General features: G+C 44.7%; 1 protein-coding gene across 2 annotated transcripts; it reads left to right on the top strand.

Annotated features, from left to right (window-relative positions):
* The first annotated feature begins 248 nt into the window (after nt 1-248).
* On the top strand, nt 249-18,757 carry LOC111838221 (glycerol-3-phosphate acyltransferase 4). 2 transcript variants are annotated; one of them, XM_023800988.2, is made up of 13 exons: nt 249-413; nt 2,118-2,841; nt 7,986-8,055; nt 8,904-9,207; nt 10,627-10,701; nt 10,828-10,917; nt 13,004-13,097; nt 13,678-13,793; nt 14,068-14,123; nt 14,265-14,350; nt 14,444-14,572; nt 16,583-16,662; nt 17,002-18,757. In XM_023800988.2, the coding sequence occupies exons 2-13, from the start codon at nt 2,674-2,676 to the stop codon at nt 17,108-17,110; spliced, it is 1,377 nt and encodes a 458-aa protein (XP_023656756.1). In that variant the 5' UTR covers nt 249-413; nt 2,118-2,673; the 3' UTR covers nt 17,111-18,757. The 2 variants fall into 2 exon arrangements, with proteins under 2 accessions (XP_023656756.1, XP_023656765.1); XM_023800997.2 differs by lacking the exon at nt 249-413 and adding an exon at nt 958-1,120.
* The last annotated feature ends 2,325 nt before the right edge of the window (nt 18,758-21,082 follow it).

The following is a 21,082-nucleotide window of genomic DNA, read 5'->3' as shown; positions in this document are numbered from 1 at the left end:
TTAACGCTGACTAATTTTATAAAAGCAGTTGTGCCTTTGAAGAAATGAGACAGTAAATGATGTTGGAAAAACAAAAGGTGTTTTGATCTGGCTAGAGGTGCGATGATGAGAAGAGTACAAATTTGGTTATTTGTTTTCATTTTCGCACTTTTCATCACCCTGTAAGTCAGCGCACGGGCCGCCTGCCCCGCTGTCGTCCTTCGAACATCCCGCCGTTAGGTGTCGCCGGCGCGCCGCCCGCTCGCCCCCTTTTTGTTCATTTATTCCCTTATATATTAGTTCACGCCAGCTGCATGCGCCCTCCCAGCCCCGGAGGTTTGCGGTGCTCTGACTTGGCCGGGCGGCACGAGGGAAGCCGCTGGGCAGACAGGAGACCCTCGTAAACCGGTGACGGCGACGACAGCGGAACCCGGGTAAGTCCGTCCGAGGGCCTGTCACATTCTGACGGCTGCTGTCCGCCGAAGCGCGGCGGCGGCTCCCCTCAGTCAGCTAGCTACCCACGGATGTCTATTAAACAGCGACGCCCGCTTTCCTATCGTAAGCGAGGGGTGAACGCAAAGCTCTTCGGGGCCCTCCGGTCCTGCTGTGTCTTTTTCCTTAATTGGTAGTTATTTGCCGAGCTGTCCCTTTTGTTTAACACGTCGTTAGCGGATTACTTTGCCGGGGTGGGTGTTACGTTAGCATTACCACCCGAGTCGTCGATAGCTGAACGCTGTCTTTATCAGTTGGTAGATACGTCGAATATTATTCCACGGTAAATGAAGCGGTTAGCAAAAGCTGACTTTGCTTCTTAACTCGGAAACATCATTTTCTGTTATAAAAAAAAACTCCACGAATTTCAGTTTTTAATATCTGTTTATCAGTTGAATATAGAGCCGGGGTACGCCGTTCGCTTCCTTTACGGCTTTGTGTCCCAGCCCGAGGTCAGTTACCTCACGCTGAAATGTTTTGGTCTTGCCGACGTTCGCGCATCTTTAAACTCTTTTAACCTCCAGACTGTTCCGTTCAGGTGAACGAATTAACGAACAAATATTTGCCGGGTTGAATGGTCCACCGCTACACAGGCTCCTTGCCTTCATCCTACCACGTCTCAGTCTTTTGTTATTCGGGCCCCAGGAAGGTATGCGAAATTTATCTTTATTGGCAGTTCTTCACTTTCAGTTGTTCAATAGCTTTTTCTACCGATTAGCAGAGACCGCACATGTAGAGTGCACGCAATCGGCTTTTTTGCCCATTGGAAATCACCTTGAAATTTACCTGATTTTTGCGAGGAGTGAGTGGTTGTTAGCTGTTTTTCATTGTTTGTCATTATGTAGGAAAAATATTATATTCAGTGTCTTTTTTTTTCTCTTGTAGACTCTCGTCTTAAGTTGCTGTCTGTAACAGTTTGTCTTGGGGGGGAATAATAGGTTTATTGGTAGGACTTTTGGAAACCGTCATTTTTTTTTTGCACTCCCAGCGTTGACTCGTGGAAGAAGTGCTCTCCAGACAGATGTTTTGGATTTGACATTTTTCATGGGAGTGGAAAATAGGTCCTGTGTAGGATCTCTAGAGGGTCAATTTGGGAGTTGCTCACATCCCTCACTCGGCACAGGGTGTCTGTGTTATCTAAGGAATGTTTTTTTTTTTTTTTTTTTTTGCATTCATAAACCCCTGCCCATTTTCTTTGGTACTAGCAGAATTATTTTAATTGCATAGCGAACCGTTTTATCTGAGATACTCTTGCATAATGTAAAGTGTTAGTTTATGAAGCTAGAAATTTAGCGGAAACTGTTTCAGTTACTTGCTCTGTTTATTTGTGTTTCAGCCTGTTGTTAATGAAACATGAGCTGAGGTGCAGACTTCTGTCTGCTTAAGGATAGTGCAAGAGTAGTCTGTGCTTCTGAAGTTAGGGGACAGTCTTCCAAACATATGCCGTACAATCAGTTGCTGCTAGAACATTTCCAGGCAGGCCAAAAAGCCAATATTTCACCTCTCTTTCATTCAGAGATACTGTATCACATTCTATAGACTGTTGCATCTGTTCCCACGAAGTCACGCCAGAAAACAGTGCTGGCTACAGTCAGTGTTTCTTCTCCCTGGCAATAATCAATGTTTTGCTTTTTTCCTTTCCTCAGGTAAAACGAAGCCTGGAAGGTTCCATCTTCTTTTTTTTTTCTTCTTCAACTCCCTGTTTGCTCCCAGCTCCTTTCACGGCTTGACTGTTCTACTGATTCTCAGTTTTACGTGCAGCTGGTACTCGGGTGGGGGAACAGTCACCTTTAATACTCTGCTTTAACCTGCTCATCAATTACATGAACAAATCTAGAGATGGCACACATCGCATGGCAAGTTTTGAATGGGCATTTTTAGTTTTAAGGAAAAAGGAAGAAAATATCTCCAAAAAAACTCAACCTCCAAGACCTGCTGCAGAAAAGTAGGAAATAAATATCAGGGACCTCCAGCTGATGGGAGCAGCACTTGGAATGCTTGTCTCCATGGCAACAGCGTTCCACACTTCTGGGGGAAGGAACCTTGTGTCAGATACGTGTTTATGAAAGCTTCGGTCCACAGAAGATTAAGTAGACAGTGGTCGTAGAGGGTTTGTAAAAAGTGATTTTTCTGACTTGGTCTGGGCTACTTGGAAAATAAAGAATTCTTGCCTGTCAAGTGGAAAATTTTCCGTCAGCCAGGATGGGCTGGTTCCCTTCTCCTTTCGATAATTTGCTGTGCATGCTCCTGGGCATTTCCTTCACTGTGTGGTTCACCCTGCTGCTGGTCTTCATCATTGTGCCGGCCATCTTTGGCGTGTCATTTGGCATACGACGCCTGTGCATGAAGACACTGATTAAAATCTTCGAGGTAAGTGGCTGACTCGCTGCTTCCTGTTTTTTGAATACAGTATATCATGAATATCTGCATTTTCTGTGTTTTCAGGACAGGATTTCTTGCACATTAGTTATGATGGGGGTATGGGGTTCATTCTGATATCGATCTGCAAAAAAACAACCATTAGTCTTATGCGTCACATGTGCAGTTTAACTCATTGTTGATCATAGAACAAAATTCATGTAGTCTTTTGTTGTCATCTACTGTATTGTCCAACCCTTGTGCTAAAGGGTCACCCAGCAGGGCATATGTTTATTTGCTCTTCTCTGCCACCTGAAAACAGAGGCCGAGTGATTTATTGTCAGAATATTTTTGTGATGGAATTAAGAGCCACAGCTGAGTGAAGCTAAAATTTATGGGCTATCAATCTGCATTGTGCATTAATGCTCTGTTTTCAGGTGGGATTTTGGGCAACCTAATTGAAATGCGTGTCAGTGGTGTGTGTGTTAATGAGACATACTGTCCAATGCTGCTTATTCAGAATATATGTTAAATTGTTAATTGGTAAAAAGGTTCTTCCACAATCTTATATTCTGTTAAATCTGGTTTACTTCAGGTCATTGACTCTGCTCTGTGCCCTGTGCCACCTGCTCCCCCCCCCCCCCCCCCACCAGCTTGACATGTGATATGACTGCTCCAAGCTTCTGTGGCCTATCCTGGAACATGGAGCCTATTTCCTTCCTGCTATGAGGAGCCCGTTAGCCATTCGAGGGGCATGCTCACAGGAAGCACAAATAGCACATCATCTCAGACTGCAGATTGCTGCCTAACCAGTTGGACGTAATGAACCATCTAGGTTTTTTTGGCAAGTTTTTGTCTTTAATGGACTGTTCATTTCACCTGTGTCATTTTGGCATTTTAGATACTTCCAGTTACCATCTCAATTAATGAATAGCAGCCTTGCTATAAGACAAATGTTTTCAGCTACATTTTCCTCTACTTATTTCAGCTACATTTTCCTCTACTTAATTCAACCTGAAGCTAATATAGGTATGCTGTTTACTACCAACCACAGACATGTGATGACTTTCTAGGAGCAGGGTAAAGCTTTGAATGATGAAGACCAGATTTAATGTCTAAATTGGGTGTGGGTGTGGCTGTGGCTGTGGCTGTGGCTGGGGGGGGGGGGGGGAGTGGGTAAAACCTGGAGGTGTTCTGAGTGTCAGGTGAGCAATGATCTGTTGTCCTCCCTCACCACCTCGTAAAAACATTCCAACATCAGTCCCAACATGCGTTGCTTGGGATGCAGCAGCAGTTGAAACCAGAGAAGGTCAGTGCTATGTTGCATCCACAGTGCTGGCTATTTGCCCCCTGGCAGCTCTCTTAAAGCCAAATGTGTGCAAAAGTTGAGTGGGTACATAGTGACCCAAATTAGCTTGTGCAAGAGATTGTGGAAGTGAAACTGAAATGTTGTATTCCTTAATGGTAGTAGCAGTTTCATATAAGTTCTATCAGTTCTTGAGAAATCTTTAGTGGCTTCTGTAGTTTAGTGTTTCAAGAGGCTATATTCAACTTATTTTTGATGTTCCGTTTATCCTATTTAATTCTCTAGTTTGACATTTGCTTCTTATTGTGTTGTTGAGGTATCATGAACCAGAGCGGGTGCTGATAGCCGTTGGGTGGCAGTGGTTGCTAGAGTGACTGTCTTCTGACCAAGGCTGGAGGACATGTGAGGCAGGATGGTTTTGACGGCTGGACCAGCACTAGCATCATGTGAAGGATAGCTAGTTGATTAACAGAAAACAGAAGAGAAATAGCAATCATGGGTTACAGACATTAATCTGTGGTAATCAACTCATGTCTAAGCCCGGGGAATCAATCAGCAATGTGCATGTCTATCAGGGGTGCTTAGGGGTGTATTAAATTATTCTTGGGCTGACCAGAGAAATTTCCTGAGAAATCAAGAGAGAGTTGTGTAAATCATGTAAACAGAAACGCTATTCTCAGGACTACCTTTGATCAAAAAAGGAAGAATAAGAGAACTGAGAACACGCTGGGTTGTTTTTTCCTTGTGTCAGAGACTCTTTGAACCACTGGAATTTTCAACTTTCACAGTACTTAACACAAAGACTTTTTTTTGCATATTCAGACGTAATGACAGAAAATACCAGCCCAGCTATTTGTCTCCCAAGTAACTAATTATTTCACCTCAACACCTAATTTCTTCCTTGTCACACTTTTGAAATGGAGCAGTGTTTTCCACTGATGGTTTACATTTATTATGTAAAAAAAAAAAAAACAGATTTCATAGTACTTGTTGGGATTAACAACTTGCTAGAGCTTCCTTTTGTATGTAATTCCTATTATCAGCAATAGCTTCTGAGCTCTGCCAGCTGAAGATTAGGTTCTCAGGCACCTGTGTGATGTGAAACTGAGGTCTGGTCTCAAAAGAAGTGTTTAAAAAATGCAAGCGATGGACATTATCATTGGTTTCCCGATTCGGGCAAGGCTTTTGTGAGCCGTACTTTAAATAGAAAGTAGTATTAAAAATACTCTGTAGAAACTTCCATGGGAGGAAGACTGCAGTTCAGAGGCAGGCGGAGCGTTTATGCTGGTGTAAGCCTGTGGTGTGGAGATGGTATGAGTAGCAGCAGCTGAAGAGTCTAAAGGCTGGTTCATCCTTCTCCGCATGCTTACTCTAGGATGTGTCTGCTACAACATTTATGATGCGTTTGACATCACTGTGTGCCTCCGCGGACGAACACCTGCTGCACTCCAGATTTGTGTCCATGCATTGTTGTATGGGCAGCTTTGCACACACTATGCATGATCCATTTGCTATAGTCCAACATGTAGTTGTTGGGGTAGTTTGCAAACCCTACAGACTATTTACAAGGTAATAAAACTGTTACATGTAAGTGTGTGTGTGTGTGTGAGAGAGAGAGAGAGAGTGCAGACTTATCTTGAATTGAAAATCTCACGCCAGCCAGCTGACCAAAGTTGGCAACCCTGTGAGTTGGCTCTCTGAATTTATAAAATATAGAGACCTCGCTGCTGGGGTACATGCGCAGGGAATTTGAGTAATATTTTATTTTAATAAAAATAAAACTCATTGTGCGCTCCTGCAAAGTACGCAGCTTGACTGGAGAACTATGAACGTTTCTGTGTACGCATACGTAGAGTTGATACACGAGTCTCACGCTTTGGCAGAGAAGTATGAACCAGCCTGTGTAGGAAAGCAGGGCAGAATTGACCCCCAAAGAATAGGGTGGGTAAATGGGACCTGCCAGGAAGATGGTATTCCTCATTGGAAGTCCATTCTAAACGTGTGTGCAGGGAGTCTTTGAGTGGAGTGCACTGTGCGTGATCATAATAAACTGTTGGAACTGGCTAACTGTTGGCTAACTGCCCTATTGTCCCAGTCATATGCTTGTGATGTATTATTTGCCTGCTTTTACATCATTTTGGACAAAAAACATCTGCTAAAGAAATAAAGGTATCAGTTTGCAATAAGACAGCCCTTGTAAATGGTTTATGGTTTTTAATAACACTATGAATTAGGTTGTAACCCTTTGTAAATCATTAATAGATAAGTTAAAACACCATTTGTTATTGGTTACTGCTATTTTTAAGTGGCACGAGACCCTGAGTGTGGTACCGAAATAAACATCATCTTGTTTTCTCTTCAGATGCGTTTTAGTTTAAGGTCTTGCTGTGTGTGAAAATAAACCATGCCTTCGATACCGATCAGCAGCGAGGAGCATGAGAAGCAGAAGTGTTTGTCGAGTAGAGGTGTTGCAGTGAAGCACCCTGTCACTGTGAAGCATGTACTTCTGCATTATTACCACCATATATGGTCTCTGAGAGGAGGCCCAGAATTGGCAAATTCGGGGCAGGTCGGGGCAGGAGGCTTTTCGGTTAGGGCAGTGTTTCCGAACCCGGTCCTCAGGGATCCCCGGACGGTCCCTGTTTCTGCCCCTACTGGGAGCTTGAGGACCAGATTGGGAATCGCTGTGGTTGGGCATCTAGGCTATTCAATTGCAAGGAAACACTGACGCTCACCAGGAAAACAGAAGATGGGTGGCGTATGTTGCAAGAGTTTTTACAAAACATTCTTTGTAAAAACCAAATGACTGACCTTCTGTTCATTTGAAATGGAAGTAACCCCCCCCCCCCCCCCAAAACACACACAAGCTTTGATCTGTTATGAAATGAGTCTGCTAACATTAGGGCTTTTCTTGAGAAAGCGGACTGCACAGAGAGGGTGGAAGGCTGTGAGGAATAGGATACACATGAAAGTGGAGTAACGATCAACAGTATGAGCTTTGGTTGCAAGTTCAGGTCAAACAAAGGCTTGTGCAGTAGTATTCTGCTTCAGGGTCTTTAACCTAAACTGTATCAGTAGAAAATACTGTCCTTTCATCTACCCATCTATCTTCTAAGCACTTATTCTGGTCAATGTCATGGAGGATCTGGAGCCTAGGCCCAGGCAGTACAAGGATGGGATAGACCCTGGACAGGATGCCAATCCATCGCAGTGCACATACATGCACATACTCACACACAGTAATACATTATTGGTACATCAGGGATGCCAGTTAGTCTAACTCGGGGGTGGCCAATCTTATCCGCAAAGGGCTGGTGTGTATGCGGGTTTTTGCTGCAACTCCCTAATTAGATTACTAATTAGAGGACTGATTGGCTGAAAGAGTCCTCACACCTGGGTTTGAACAGCTGACCTACAGGTTATCCCAAAAACCTGCAAACACACCGGCCCTTTGCGGATATGATTGGCTACCCCTGATCTAGTCAGTGTGCTTGTTGTACTGGCAATGGTCTGAGATGATGGGAGACCTGTTTGTTTTGATGTTTGTCTTTTGGGGACATTCGCTTTGGCATTGCCAGCCTCCGCAGTGCCATGTGAAGGTTCTGACCCGGCTGTCGTGAGCTCAGGCGCTCCGAAGCCGCCATGAATGACTGCAGGAAACTCCAGCAGGGTCCCAGACCCATGTTTTAAGGCTGACATGACCTGTTCTTTTGAGCAAGCCAGAGGACAGGAAAAGTGTTGTCTAATGTTGGGCAAGTGGCTGTAGGGGAGTGAGACTCACAGGTGGATGGTGTGAAGACTGTTGTGGTGTGCAGCCTTAAAGTAACTTGGCTCTCCCTTCTGTCTTCAGTGGGCCACTTTGAGGATAGAGAGAGGAGCCAAAGAGAAGAAGCACCTGCTGTACAAGCCCTACACCAACGGTATGAAGCCTGGCACATCTCGCTGTGCGTCCTCCTCTGAGGCGGTGCTTGTGTTCTGTCACTGCAGGATGGCAAGAAACCAAAAGCAGCTGATCGAGGATTACAAGTGTGGCTTAACTTTGTGCTGTCTAATGTCTGTGTGTGAAAGTATGCTCCTTCTCGGATTAGATGCTCTTGTTTTGTAGCTGTCATAGCTCAGGTTCTCTGTCTTTAGTTTTAGCCCTAATCCTAATTCCAACTCTAAAACTAACCCCAATCCTAACCTTAGACTTTATTCCAATGCTGACCCTTTAAGTACAGCCTCAGCCTCTTTGTGGCTTTTTGCCAGTCTTTGAATTCTGTTCTGCACTTTTTTGGTGAAATAGGACCACACAGGGCTGAGGTATCGCATTGCCGCATGAAGGAATATTGACCCTGGTGTTCTGGTTGAATGCGTTGAGGTTAAACAGTTAAGTTGTCTTTTAGCTTTTTGGAACTGGGATGTTTTTCCTAATAGTTTTGCCATAAATATTTCTGTAGCATTAATATTTGTGTAGAAATTGAGTCCATGACTTTTATAGCTCATCTTGGTTACTTTTTTTTTTAACCCCTTTTGCCATCTTAACTCTTCTTGGAATTTAATCAGTTCTGTTTACAGTTTAGTTTCAAAATGAGGAAATTTGGCAAAGTATAAAACTCGATGGCACCAAGCTGTAAAACACCTGATCGTGGACATTAGTCCCCATCAGAAGAATTCTGCTTCATGTAACTGTGCCTAGGAGATCCTGACAGTTGTGGGTGGTCCAGATATCTGTGAGATCACAGAAGTATCATTCTTCCCTGAATGATCTACCTCCATGCCTCCTAAGGCATCATCGCGAAGGAGCCCACCTCCCTGGAGGAGGAGATCAAGGAGATCCGCCGCAGTGGCAGCAGCCGGGACTTGGGGGCCGCCTCCCAGGAATTTGAGCTGTCGGACATCTTCTACTTCTGCCGGCGCGGCATGGAGAGCATCATGGACGACGAGGTGACCAAGCGTTTCTCGGCCGAAGAGCTGGAGTCCTGGAACCTGCTGACACGCAGCAACTACAACTTTCAGTATATCAGCCTGCGACTCACCGTGCTGTGGGGGCTGGGGGTGCTCATCCGCTATGGCTTCCTGCTGCCGCTCAGGTAAGGGGGGGTTAGATCTGCATGTGCATACCCTGCCCATGGCTTTAAAGGGAGACCTTGTAGCTCAATCCCACAGAGGAGGAGCACTGTTGTGTGATTAACACAGACACAAAGATGGCAGACACATGCTGTAACCGTTTCAAAATTCCATTGAAGGGTGATTACAAAATGTTGGGGAGCTGGAGGAAAGCGCCGTAGCTTTGACCCCCTCTCACCCTCACCTATGTGGAGGAAGCGCTGTCGCTTGCCACTCCACACATGCACTTCTTGGACTCAGGACTTAAAGAGACAGCACACTTCTTATCTTTTACTTGCGCAAGGGTGCCCACTCACTTAGATGCAACAGACAGTATCTGCGCCTCAGTTCAGTGTCACACCGGGCAGTCCCTTGGCTTCTTTATTTATACTTGGCGGGAGGGGCTTACATGGGGCGTAGTTTAAACTGTTAATACTGCTAATACCTTTACAGACAAAGGTTTATCAGGAAACGCTACACAACCCAGGGTAGGCCTCCTTGGCCATGTTGACAAGCCTATCCCCCACCCAGAGTTATAGTTCCTGTTCTCTCATCCTTTGGCGTCTAGGGACCACTTTGTTCTGCCCTGTCACTAGACGCAGGGGCTGATACATATATATTACATATTTCTAACACACATACTTAATATGATAAAAGTAATACATTTTCCACTCTAACACAAAACACAACTGTAAATACTGGCTTGTCCTCCAGTGAATTTCTTTGTGTTTCTGCTGTTGCCTTTTTTTGAAATTTTTTTTTTATATAAATTGTGATTACTCCACTTAAGTTGCAACCCATGCGTGGCTGCAGCGATGGCTTATTCCTTGATGAATGGCGGCTGCAGGCATTGCGGCTGCCCTGCCTGTAGGGAAGGCTCACACCCGTCTGTCAGCTTTCTGAATGTGTTCAGCTGGAGCCGCCCCAAATGCTTCCCGGCTAACGCTGTAGCTGTGATGAATGGCCTAACCCTTTAGCACGGGGTCTCACTGTGGAGGCCTGGTGGCCGCAGCTGAGCAGCACTGCGAAATACCCAGCTACCACTTGAGGATTATGCTTGGATTACGTGTGTTGTACATGAGCTGTGTTGTGTTGTTTCAACCTCGGGGGATGTTGTCTTCTGTTCCACTTTTAGCTACGTGTAGGAACTGTAACATACAGGATGGTGAGGAGTACCAGACGCTCTGAATGATTAATGTGGCCTTGCAAAGGCTGCTGATTGTCAGGGTGGCTGGGACTGTTAGGGGCTCCGTGTGAGAAAGATCTTGAGAAAAGGATTTCGAGCCATGGTGGCGAGTTTTATTCGGGTGCAGCCTGGTATGTGTGTTGCAGTGGGTAAGATGCCCTACCTCATTATGCATGATGTCATTTACGTTCTCCTATTGCTGTGTTGTCTTTGACAGGGTGACTCTGGCCTTCACTGGAGTGGGCCTCTTAGTGGTCCTCACCACCCTAGTGGGCTGCTTACCCAATGGGAGGTATGTAGCTTTAACGTCCTCCAACCTGCCTCCATGACCCCAGCTCATAAACTTTTGCAGGTACGATTCCAGTGCTTCTGTAACTTACGACCCTCCTTCACCATCTTTTCTTCTTGTCCTTTTGAGAATGAAGAGCTTCCTCAGTGAGAAGATACATTTGATGTGCTACCGGATTTGTGTGCGTGCCCTCACTGCCATCATAACGTACCACGACAGGTGAGCAGCACAGTTTCAGAACATATGTTTGCCAAGCATGATTTAAATTTCCCAATTTTTAAAAAAAAATGATTGAACAGGTATTATGAATATATTTGTTGTACTTGAACCCAACCTGCATACCAAACACCAGTTTAAACCTGTTTTGTCATCAGGCGGCTGAACAGTTTTAGGAGACTGGAACACTACTGCTTCTGTTGTTGTCAGGTTGATTAGCAGAGATACAAGGCATTGAGTCTTTGAAGCGATGCAGTTGCTGGTACCGATGGAACGATATGCCCCTCTCTGCTTGTCAAGCGATTCGGCGTCTAATTTTACCGTTTGTGTGACTCATTCAGCACAACGTAAGCAGAATTAAATGGATGAGGATGAGGTAGAAAGCCTGTAGTCCTCAACTGATACATTTCATTTAATATTCAAATTGCGTGAATCATTCAGGTAGCCGCGCAGTGTCTGCTGAAAGCTCAAACGGTTAAATTCTTTGCAGCAGCTATGTTGGGATTGGAGTTGAGGATGAGCTCTGCAGGCATGAAAAGCAGCCTGGGGCTGGGGAGGATGAAGGTTGCACACCCTTGCCAATCACAGTTAATATGCTGACATTTTACAGGGCACTAGTGGTTAATTAGGTGAGGAACACCTTGGCTTTCTTTCAGATCACTTGTGCTAATTTTAGAGGTATGTTCTACTATGACTTGGGCCCCACCCACTGTTTCAAACCCATTTTTATGAGCCTGTTCATACGTAGCAGGCGCTGTTGGTTGAAAAGAACCTGCAGGTCCCTCCCTGACATTCAATCTGTTTTCAAAACAGCTACATAGCAGCACCATACTGATGTTGCATTGCTTAGGTTCAGGTAACTCGGCTTGCGCTGTCTCAGGCCTGTCACGGTGGAAAACTCCATCCTCCCAGATGCTAAAATTACAGTGCTGAGGAAGCGCCAAGCCCACGGCTGTCCCCTAAAGTGCCCTTCAGGAGATTCAATCTTGTGTCCTGCTGTTGAACGTCGACTCAGAAATGTGAAGCTGCACACTTTGCCTTTCTTCTGTTTGAAGACTGTCACCCCAGGTCATTTCACTTGTTTGAGGTCTGTGTGGACATGTTGATGCATGCAGCTGGCGTGTATATATTTAGTAAGGATTGAGTAAGCTAAACTTGAAGCCAGTGATAATCCACCAAGCTTTTAGAGCCCAATGGATTTCTGAAGCTGGGTAATCTCCCGAAGCAGAAGTAAAACTGATTGTTTTAGATTTGTTTGTTTACTTATTTGATCCTGAATTTGTAGTAATCGACAGTCTCCTGCCAAGATTCATAAGACTGTTGAACACACAAGTGTGGGTATTTGTCTCCTAAACCTTTTACCAATGATTTTATCATTCCAGGCATAGCTGCTAATATTATAGAACATTGCAGGTTAGAGCAAGGCCTTTTGGAACTGTTAAATTACAGGTTGGTGCGAAAGTTTAAAAACACGAAAAGCCGTAAAATGGTAGCTGGATCACCCGTATTGCACTGCAGTGCTTGACGTCCCTAGATTTGCCTGTTGCTGAGCTGAGGGTTTTCTCTCCAAGTCATCTTCCTCCTCCCACTGTTCAGCCCTGCCCATGAGTTCCACGTTTACATTGGTGACCCTCCTTGTAATCGCTGCCTTTTAACTGCTGAACAAATGAGGAAACCGGGAATAACAGGAAAGGTCTGTTTAAGCATCCTATTACGGATATCCGCTCACTGTGTTTACATCTCTGCTGTTTAAATACCGTTGCCGCGCCGTTGACCTACCTTGACATTAAAAGTTGGAAAGTCACAACTGAGTGCTAAATACAGTCCATGATAATCACTGAACCATAAGCAGCTGTGCGGGAGAAGTGAGTCACAAAGAATAAATTATCTCTGATTTAACCAATATGCCAAACCACTGGGTCCACTGTACAGGGCTTTCCTGCAAGCAGTGACACAACACTGTGGTTACCTGCTAAATAAATAAAACGTATAGGTGTAGTTATTAGCAAAGTGCTGTGCTGAAAGTGGTGGACAGGCTGCCCGATATCGGCTCTTCTGTTCATTATGTCCATTTTTCTTGTTCTTACAGTGAGAACAAACCTAAAAATGGTGGGATCTGTGTTGCCAACCATACCTCACCCATTGATGTGATTATCCTTGCCAGCGATGGGTGTTATGCAATGGTAAGCAGTCAGTTAGGAACCAGCTTCAGCTTTGAGGTTCTTCTGGTTTCTGCGAGGGCTGCACGATATCGAATTGCGATACAATATCGATTATATGCCGCATGTGCAATAATCACCAGGGCTTTAGATGATGGGTATTAACATTTGTCTGCACACTGGCTTTTTGGTACTATATCACAGTATGCCTCATTTATATTTTAGGCATACAACTAATCTGCTTGCTAAATTGTGGGCATAAGTTAACATTTGTATAATACCGAACAACAATAGACAAATCTTTGCCTGTCATCTGAAGCCCTGGTGATTATTGCGTATGCACCATACAATTGCGATGTGATATCATCCAGCCCTCTTTTTTGCTATCCGAATGAAAATTGGCTTGGTTTTGTATGTCACTGTGCAGATTTTGGCTTCACTGGCTTCATCTTTGCTCACTAAAAAAACTGCAGTTTCGATGGAGTACATCAGACCCTCCTGTTTACATTAGAAACAGTACTGCTGATTAATTTATCTTCAGTAGCAATGGTGTATATACACTCCTCACTAATGAATCACTAAAGCATGTCTGCCTGTGATCCAGGTCGGTCAGATCCATGGAGGGTTGATGGGAGTCATCCAGAGGGCTATGGTGAAGGCCTGTCCGCACATCTGGTTTGAGCGTTCTGAAGTCAAAGACCGACACCTGGTGGCGAAAAGGTAGCATCGCATGTGTTCATTTTTCCAGTATCAGTGTAGTGCGAGGCTTCACAGTGCATGCTTCCACCAGGACTGTCACCTAGAGATTTATGAAAGCTTTTGCAAGGGAGCTCTGATTTTTTAATGGAGTGAGAACACACTATTTACAGTAATTAGTGTACATTTGTTTGGGGGTGGCTAAGGAACGGTTTTAGGAGGCTAGTGACGCCCCCAACTGTTACGCTTGTGACTACGACTGTGTGTGATGGCGCTCCTCCCTGCTTTTGTCATGCAGGCTAAGTGACCATGCAGAGGACAAAACCAAACTGCCCATCCTCATTTTCCCTGAAGGTGAGCTACTTAAATCTGGCGTTCACTCTTCGGCAATCGCGCCGTTAGCACGTGCATCTGGTCTCTGTATGTGGGCAGCTGGAATCGGCCTCTGGGAGGCAAGTTTTTCACCAGCGTTTTTGTTTTTGGGACTTTCCTCAGGAACCTGCATCAACAACACATCTGTGATGATGTTTAAGAAGGGCAGCTTCGAGATCGGTGCTACGGTGTATCCCGTGGCCATCAAGGTAAGACCCATCTGCCGGCCTGGACCCCCGCGTCAGCGAAGGTGCCACCTTCGCATCCCCCGCTCTCCTGACCCTCCCTTCTCTGCCGTGCAGTACGACCCGAGATTTGCCGAAGCCTTCTGGAACAGCAGCAAGTTTGGGATGGTCAACTACCTGCTAAGGATGATGAGCAGCTGGGCTGTGGTGTGCAGTGTCTGGTACCTCCCGCCAATGCACAAAGAGGTGGGCCATCTGTGAGCCTCCCCGCCATCAGCCATTACACCCCCATTCCCCCCCCCCCCCCCCCCCCTTGCATAAATGGTACGGGTGGTGTAGCTGTGGAAAGGCCACAAAGGCTACACACCTGTGTGTTATGTGATGTCACGTTCTTCGGAAGGTTTTAACCTTGGCTTGTGGGGGGGTTATCGGAAGATCATCTAGGGCCTGCTTTGAATACCCAGTATAGTTTCTGCAAGGGCCCAGGAGAGTCTGACCAACATTTGGCAGTGGTTTATTTCCCTGGGAAATCATCCTGGCCCGAAAGGGATGCAAATGCCCCCATGGTTTTTCTTGGGAATGCAAATGTCAGCCAGCCTTCGACTGCGCCTTCAAATCAGTGCTCAGCAGTGAGCTCAGCCGCATGACTGGATGGGCAAGGCAGGGGAGTCTACAGGCCGCTCTACCGTGATAAGTGGAGAAAATGATTACACAGAGGCTATCTGACCAGCTAATCTTCTCAACTATATTTTTCTTATATTGGTCAATTTTAAATCTTCCAGATTGAAAGTGAATGTTTTACTCTGAACCGCCATAGAAAATGTGCTGCTGAGATGAGCCATTCCATCATTTTTTGACTGCCAAGGTGCCACCAGTCCTCTGGGGTGTTTAAATGCAGCTGGAAGTAGGAGTGCAGATGATGTGGCCCAGCTCTGGAATAACAGGAAAAGGTTGAAAGTCTCACTCACCTAGAGCGAGGAGTTGGCAGCCCTCCTGGTGGGTGGACGTCCCTTTAAACTTGGAAAGCAGGCAGGTTTGTCTTTGGGAGGGGGGATGGGATGGTGTAGGCCTCCCCGCTGCTCGGTTCTCTCCTTTCCACGCTCAGGCGTTTTGTGTTGCCGGGGGAAACGTGTCTGTCAGCTTGTGGAGGTGGCAGCTGAATTTGGCCCTCCATCAGCCAGGAATCGGAGCCTTGACATTTGTTTCATGTCTGCGAGCTTTTTCAGCTCCCTAATTTTTGTTTCCTTCTCTCAAAGAAGTTATTCTTCTGAGAAGTTCACTCCTTCAGGCTGGTGATGAAAGACCTTGTAAACGCTAGTTTAGTTGCAAACCCTGCTTCTTTTGTCATGAAGTCCTGCAGTGCTGTCAGCACCCTGGTTATGCAACAAATCTTGATTTGTGGTACATGCCCTGATTTTATTATGGCCTGGTGTTCAAACAAGGGGAATATTTACATCCTGACGTCCTGGAAATGGATTAATGATTAATTCCTGTCAAAACCAGATGATCCTCACAACTGGACGATTGTTTAGACAGAGTCAGCTGCGAAGTGGATGGTAACCCTGAGGCAGGCCTGCTAGGGTGTTCTTCCTCACTGCCACGTTGGCGTATGCAGACAGAACTCAGTGCAGCACATTCATCTCTGTGCCCAGTGCTGTAATAGAAACAGAGGAAGCCGCCCTGTATGCAAGATGCATGCTGGCTCCTCTCCAGCCAGGCATTTAGTCAAGCTTTCTTTGGCTGATGAATGAATGGAATAATCATCAAATTCATATTGAACTGCATTTTCTGAGAACTTAAGACTTCGGTTCTCGGTTCTGTTAAACCAAATTGTCCAGGATGAATTTAATGCTGGAAGTATTATTGTATGGATGCTTTTGCATGATGCTTTCGCTTCACGTTAAAATTTTTGAATTTTAATTTTTAATTGCCTAAAAGACTAATTTTATCCAGATTAGTCAATTGTTTCGCGAAAAAACCTTTTATTAGAGTTAATGATTTTTATGATGATTAATTGGATGGACCAGGGTTGGGCAGAGACACTGTTAGGCTTTGACTCCTGCATCTGCGCTTACAGAATGTGCATGTTGAGGGCCAGAGCAGTAGAAAAATAGTATTTCCCTGTGTGTGTGTGTGTGTGTGTGTGTGTGTGTGTGTGTGTGTGTGTGTGTGTGTGTGTGTGTGTGTGTGTGTGTGTGTGTGTGTGTGTGTGTTGCTACAATCTCCTTCTTTGGGCGATACCTGTCCTCTGTCCAGGAAGGAGAGGATGCAGTGCAGTTTGCTAACAGGGTCAAGGCGGCCATCGCCAGGCAGGGGGGCCTCGTGGATCTGCTCTGGTGAGTCGGCCGTCAGTGTCAGTATCATGGAGGGACCTCCGCGTCTATTAGGCCGTGTTCGCAGACGTTACCTAAACTGCCAACATGACACACAAACCCAATTTACTCTCTGGCACTAAGGGCTCGAGTCGCTGAACCTTGAACCCTAAAATAGCTGTTCCCTGAGCACTTTGTTTCCATTTATTTCTTTGGGCACAGTTTTGCACATAATTTACATGTTTTAAGCTGGGGCAAGTACTCTCACCAAGAGTAATTTACAGGGACTCATCGGGCCCCTTCAGCAAACAGCGCCCTCATTTCAGTGTTACCCCCGTGATGGGGGCTGCCCTTTGTGTTCAGGGACGGCGGGCTGAAGCGTGACAAGGTGAAGGACACGTTCAAGGAGGAGCAGCAGAAGCTGTACAGCAAGATGCTGGTGGGCGCCCAGGAGGACCGCAGCCGGTCCTGAGGAGGGACAGAGAGCGGAAGAGGCGACGGAGCAGCCCCGACAGAGCCGGGAAGGGGCTGAGCACCCAGAGGGTCCTGCAACTCCGCAGTCTACAACGGGGGGGGCAGAGCGCTGGTGCTGCCCAGGACCACAGCAGTACTTACTGTCCAGACTGTTACTCAGCTAATGACGAGGAACCACTATTTTCTTCCAGTTGTGGATTTTTTTTTTGATTTTTTTTTTTAATTCCTATTGCAGACAGCTTTTGGCAAGAGGACCAGCCTTCTCCATTTTTATTTTTAGATTTCCTCCGCTTTTCTTCCATGATAAGAGAAGATTATGTGCCAGGGACTTGTGTAACTGCATACCATGGAGGGAGGGAGGGAGGGTGGCCTTCTCGTTTTGTGGTGGTTTTACAGTATTTTTATAAGGAGTGACTGTTAAGTTTCACCATTTTGTTTTGCTTTGTTATTTAATATTTTTGTGACATTTAAGACAAAAGTGAAATTACAAGCCATGAGGACACTTATGGGACTCATTGTTTTAAGGAAAGTTTAAGGCTTTTTGTTATTCTCATTCTGTGTGGGAGAAATAATTCTAAGCTTTTTATGCGGATGTGTAAAACACAGCAGTCTGAAATGAACCAGTCTTTGTTCCTGCCCACCCATTCATTTTGTTTCCAAAAGCATGAAAAATGCAAGGAAACTCTTTACAACTTTCGGGTGCAGGAACCTGGGATGGGATGTTATAGTACATGGTCTCAAACTCAAAGCTCAGTCTATCTGTGGTTTATGTCAGGTGATTGTCGCTGACCACAATGTGGAAATTATGGAAAATATACGTTTGGGGAGGCATGAAAAGAAATTTACATGTTCCTATGCAGTATGGAATATTTGTTGCTTTAGCCTTTGACAAAGACCCCAAATAAGTAAGCGACTAAAAACTGGTTCCACTTCTGAATTAAGGATAATTATTTTTTGACTGAAGCTACCTCATAACCGATGTAAAGATTTCATCTGATATTCCCTGCTTCTCCGATGTATGGTGAAGAAGTCATGCTTCCAGGATTTGACTTAACCATACGTCACTTTTTAAGGGAACACTTTTTTTTTTTTTCCCCCTCCCCATCTTCTGTTTTACAACAGCTGATGGTCTGTCTTACAGTCAGCCTGTAATTGAGGAAAAAGCAGTCTGCTTCATATCTTCTGCTCGTTGGTTCATCCTGAACATGAAGAGATACATCTCAAAGTGCCCTTGTTTGCTGCAGATTTTATGCTTTAAAGATAAAAGAATTCTGTCGTGTTAATAAAATGACACTGATATGACTCAAAGAAATCTGAAAATAGACACCAGGTAAATTATTACATTTTCACAAGGTGGCAGATTGCCAAGAACACCGCTATCCAAACTCAAATTCAGATGTTAGTGTTTTGCTAAGTATAGATGAGATGACTCAATTAGTTTTGCTTGCATAAAGTCATCAGGGACAGTGAGTCCCTCCCATTGACCGGTGGTTACAGAAGTTTCACCAACTGCTCTTTACATTAGCTAGACATCTACATTTTTAATAGTCAACTACCCAGAAAATTTGTGTGAGAATTGCAACATGTTATGGGCATTGAGCAACTTCACCTTTGAATAAAAATTGTCTTAAACTGGAGTAAGAAATTTGCACCAAGATTTCTTGGAAGATTCTGAAATGGCACTCATGTAGATGTGCTGTCAGCAGCAGCTAGACCACACGTTTTAGCCACATTGCTTTAGCCACATAGCCAGCATTCTTCTGTGGCACACCATTTCCTCTGATCAAATTGTCCTATTGGCCATGCTCCAAAACCCACACCCCTAGATTGACCATCAAAAGCTCTCAAAGTGAGAAATTGTTACATTTAATAAGTGCTTGCTTTTTGGTTCCTTAATGGTTCTTTCAGATTCACTCGCTCAAAGTAGATGGAATGTTCAATAACTTACATCAAGGCACCGGTAAGGACTGATTTGATTTAAATACACGTCCCCTTTTTTATTCACAATTGCACCCCCATTTGTGTACATAAAATTTGTTGCAGCATCCCATCAAAGTTGGGTATACATCAAAAGCTGGACATATGCATAAAGCTTTCCTATCGTCTCTGTTCAAACGCTCCTCTTGGATTGCACAAAAAGGCGGTTTCTCTATTTGTAGGTAGAGGGTCTGATCCATGGTTAGTGTAGAGGTAGAACTATCTTGGGTGGTTTGGAAGTCCATTTGAAGAACAACATTTCATACTGGGTTCAATCTATTGTCTCTGACTAAAATTTTCTAGCCACTGAGCATAGTCCCTTTAAAAGTGGTACGAAACTTCCCTTAACATAGCCATAACATTAAAACCACTGATATCTGAAGTGAATAACGTAGATTATCTTGTTACAGTGACACCTTTCAAGGATGTCATCATATGGTAGACAAGTGAACAGTCAGCTGATGTGTTGGAAGCAGGAAAATGGGCAAATGTACGGATCTGAGTGACAATTACAAACACCAAAATGTGATGACTAGATGACTGGGTCAGAGCATCTCCAAAACGGCAGGTTTTGTAGGGTATGCAGTCGTCTGGATGGGATAACCAGGGAACCAGCGACAGGCTTATTGATGCACACGGGGATTAAAGGCTAGCCCATATGATCTCATCCCACAGGAGAGCTGCTGTAACACAAATTGCTGGAAAATGTCATGCTGGCTATGATACAAATGTGTAAGAACACAGTGCATCGCAGCTCGCGTAGCCTCAGACTGGTCAGATTGTCCATGCTGACCTCTGTCCACCAATGAAAGGGCCTACAATGGGCTTTGAGAGCATCAGAGCTGAATCATGGAGCAATGGAAGAAAGTGGTCTGGTCTGATGAGTCAAATATTCTGTAACATGATGCAGATGGCCAGGTGCTGTGTTGTTTACCTGGGGGAGAGATGGCACCATGATGCACGGAAGAAGGAAAGCCAGTGGAGGCAATGTGAAGATCTGGGCAAAATTCTGCTGTGAAAACCTGGGGCCTGGCAGTCATATAGATGTTATCTTGACACATACCACCTCCATAAGCATTGTTGCACACCATGGACACCTCTTCATGGCCCGTATTCCCTGATAGTGTGACCTCTTTCAGCAGGATAATGCCCCCTGCTACACTGCAAAAATTATTCAGGAATATTGTTGAGGAACATGAAAAAGTGTTCAAGGTGTTGATTTGGCCTCCAAATCCCCCAAATCTTATTCCAAATGAGCACCTTATTCCATTGAGGCCCCACTTCACAACTTCACAAACACTTCACAACTTAAAGGATCTTCTGCTAATGTCTTGGTGCAAGATAACACAAGACGTCTGGATGAACAAATGAAACACTTAAGAATACTTAATGCTGCAAATGTATTAAAGATATGTGTGTTGCATAATTTGAGTGTTGAATAGGGACAGAACAGCAAAATGGTGCTTTGAAACTGGAGTGGCAGGATCTGTGTGATTTGGCCTTCAAATTAACAAGCCAGTGAAATATGATCAGGAAAGAGAGAGCATTCAAAGTCATACCTCTTGTTTATTAGAAAATAGGCTCACATTTTGATTTTTGCCTTTTAAGCTATGTCCCAAACTGGCTTTACGGTCCAGTTTTAATTATCCAATTTAACCATATAAGACGATATCTGCTTGTACCGTGTTACCTGTCTCTACTGTATACTTTCTTTAAAAAGCTCAGGCCTGTTTGTTAGGGTAAAATATTCATTTTTTGACTGAAATACTACTTGTTTTGTCACCTGAGACTATTGGACATGAAGAGGAACCCGTTCAAGCAGAGTAGAAATTTAAGTTATTAGCAGCAGACTTCATCATTAGTGATTTACACTGGCGTGTATAAATGTCGCCACAGTCATCTCTAGCATTTCCAGTACCTGCCAACCTATAGAGACGGTGAAACTGGGATTATTGACGTAGTAAATTTCCGCTTAGGTACAGACCACAGCTCC

The sequence above is a fragment of the Paramormyrops kingsleyae genome, chromosome 2 (genome assembly GCF_048594095.1).
Source record: "Paramormyrops kingsleyae isolate MSU_618 chromosome 2, PKINGS_0.4, whole genome shotgun sequence".
Classification (NCBI taxonomy): Eukaryota; Metazoa; Chordata; class Actinopteri; order Osteoglossiformes; family Mormyridae; genus Paramormyrops; species Paramormyrops kingsleyae.
Note: the sequence above shows the minus strand (reverse complement) of the source record. Positions and strands in the feature narration are given on the sequence as shown.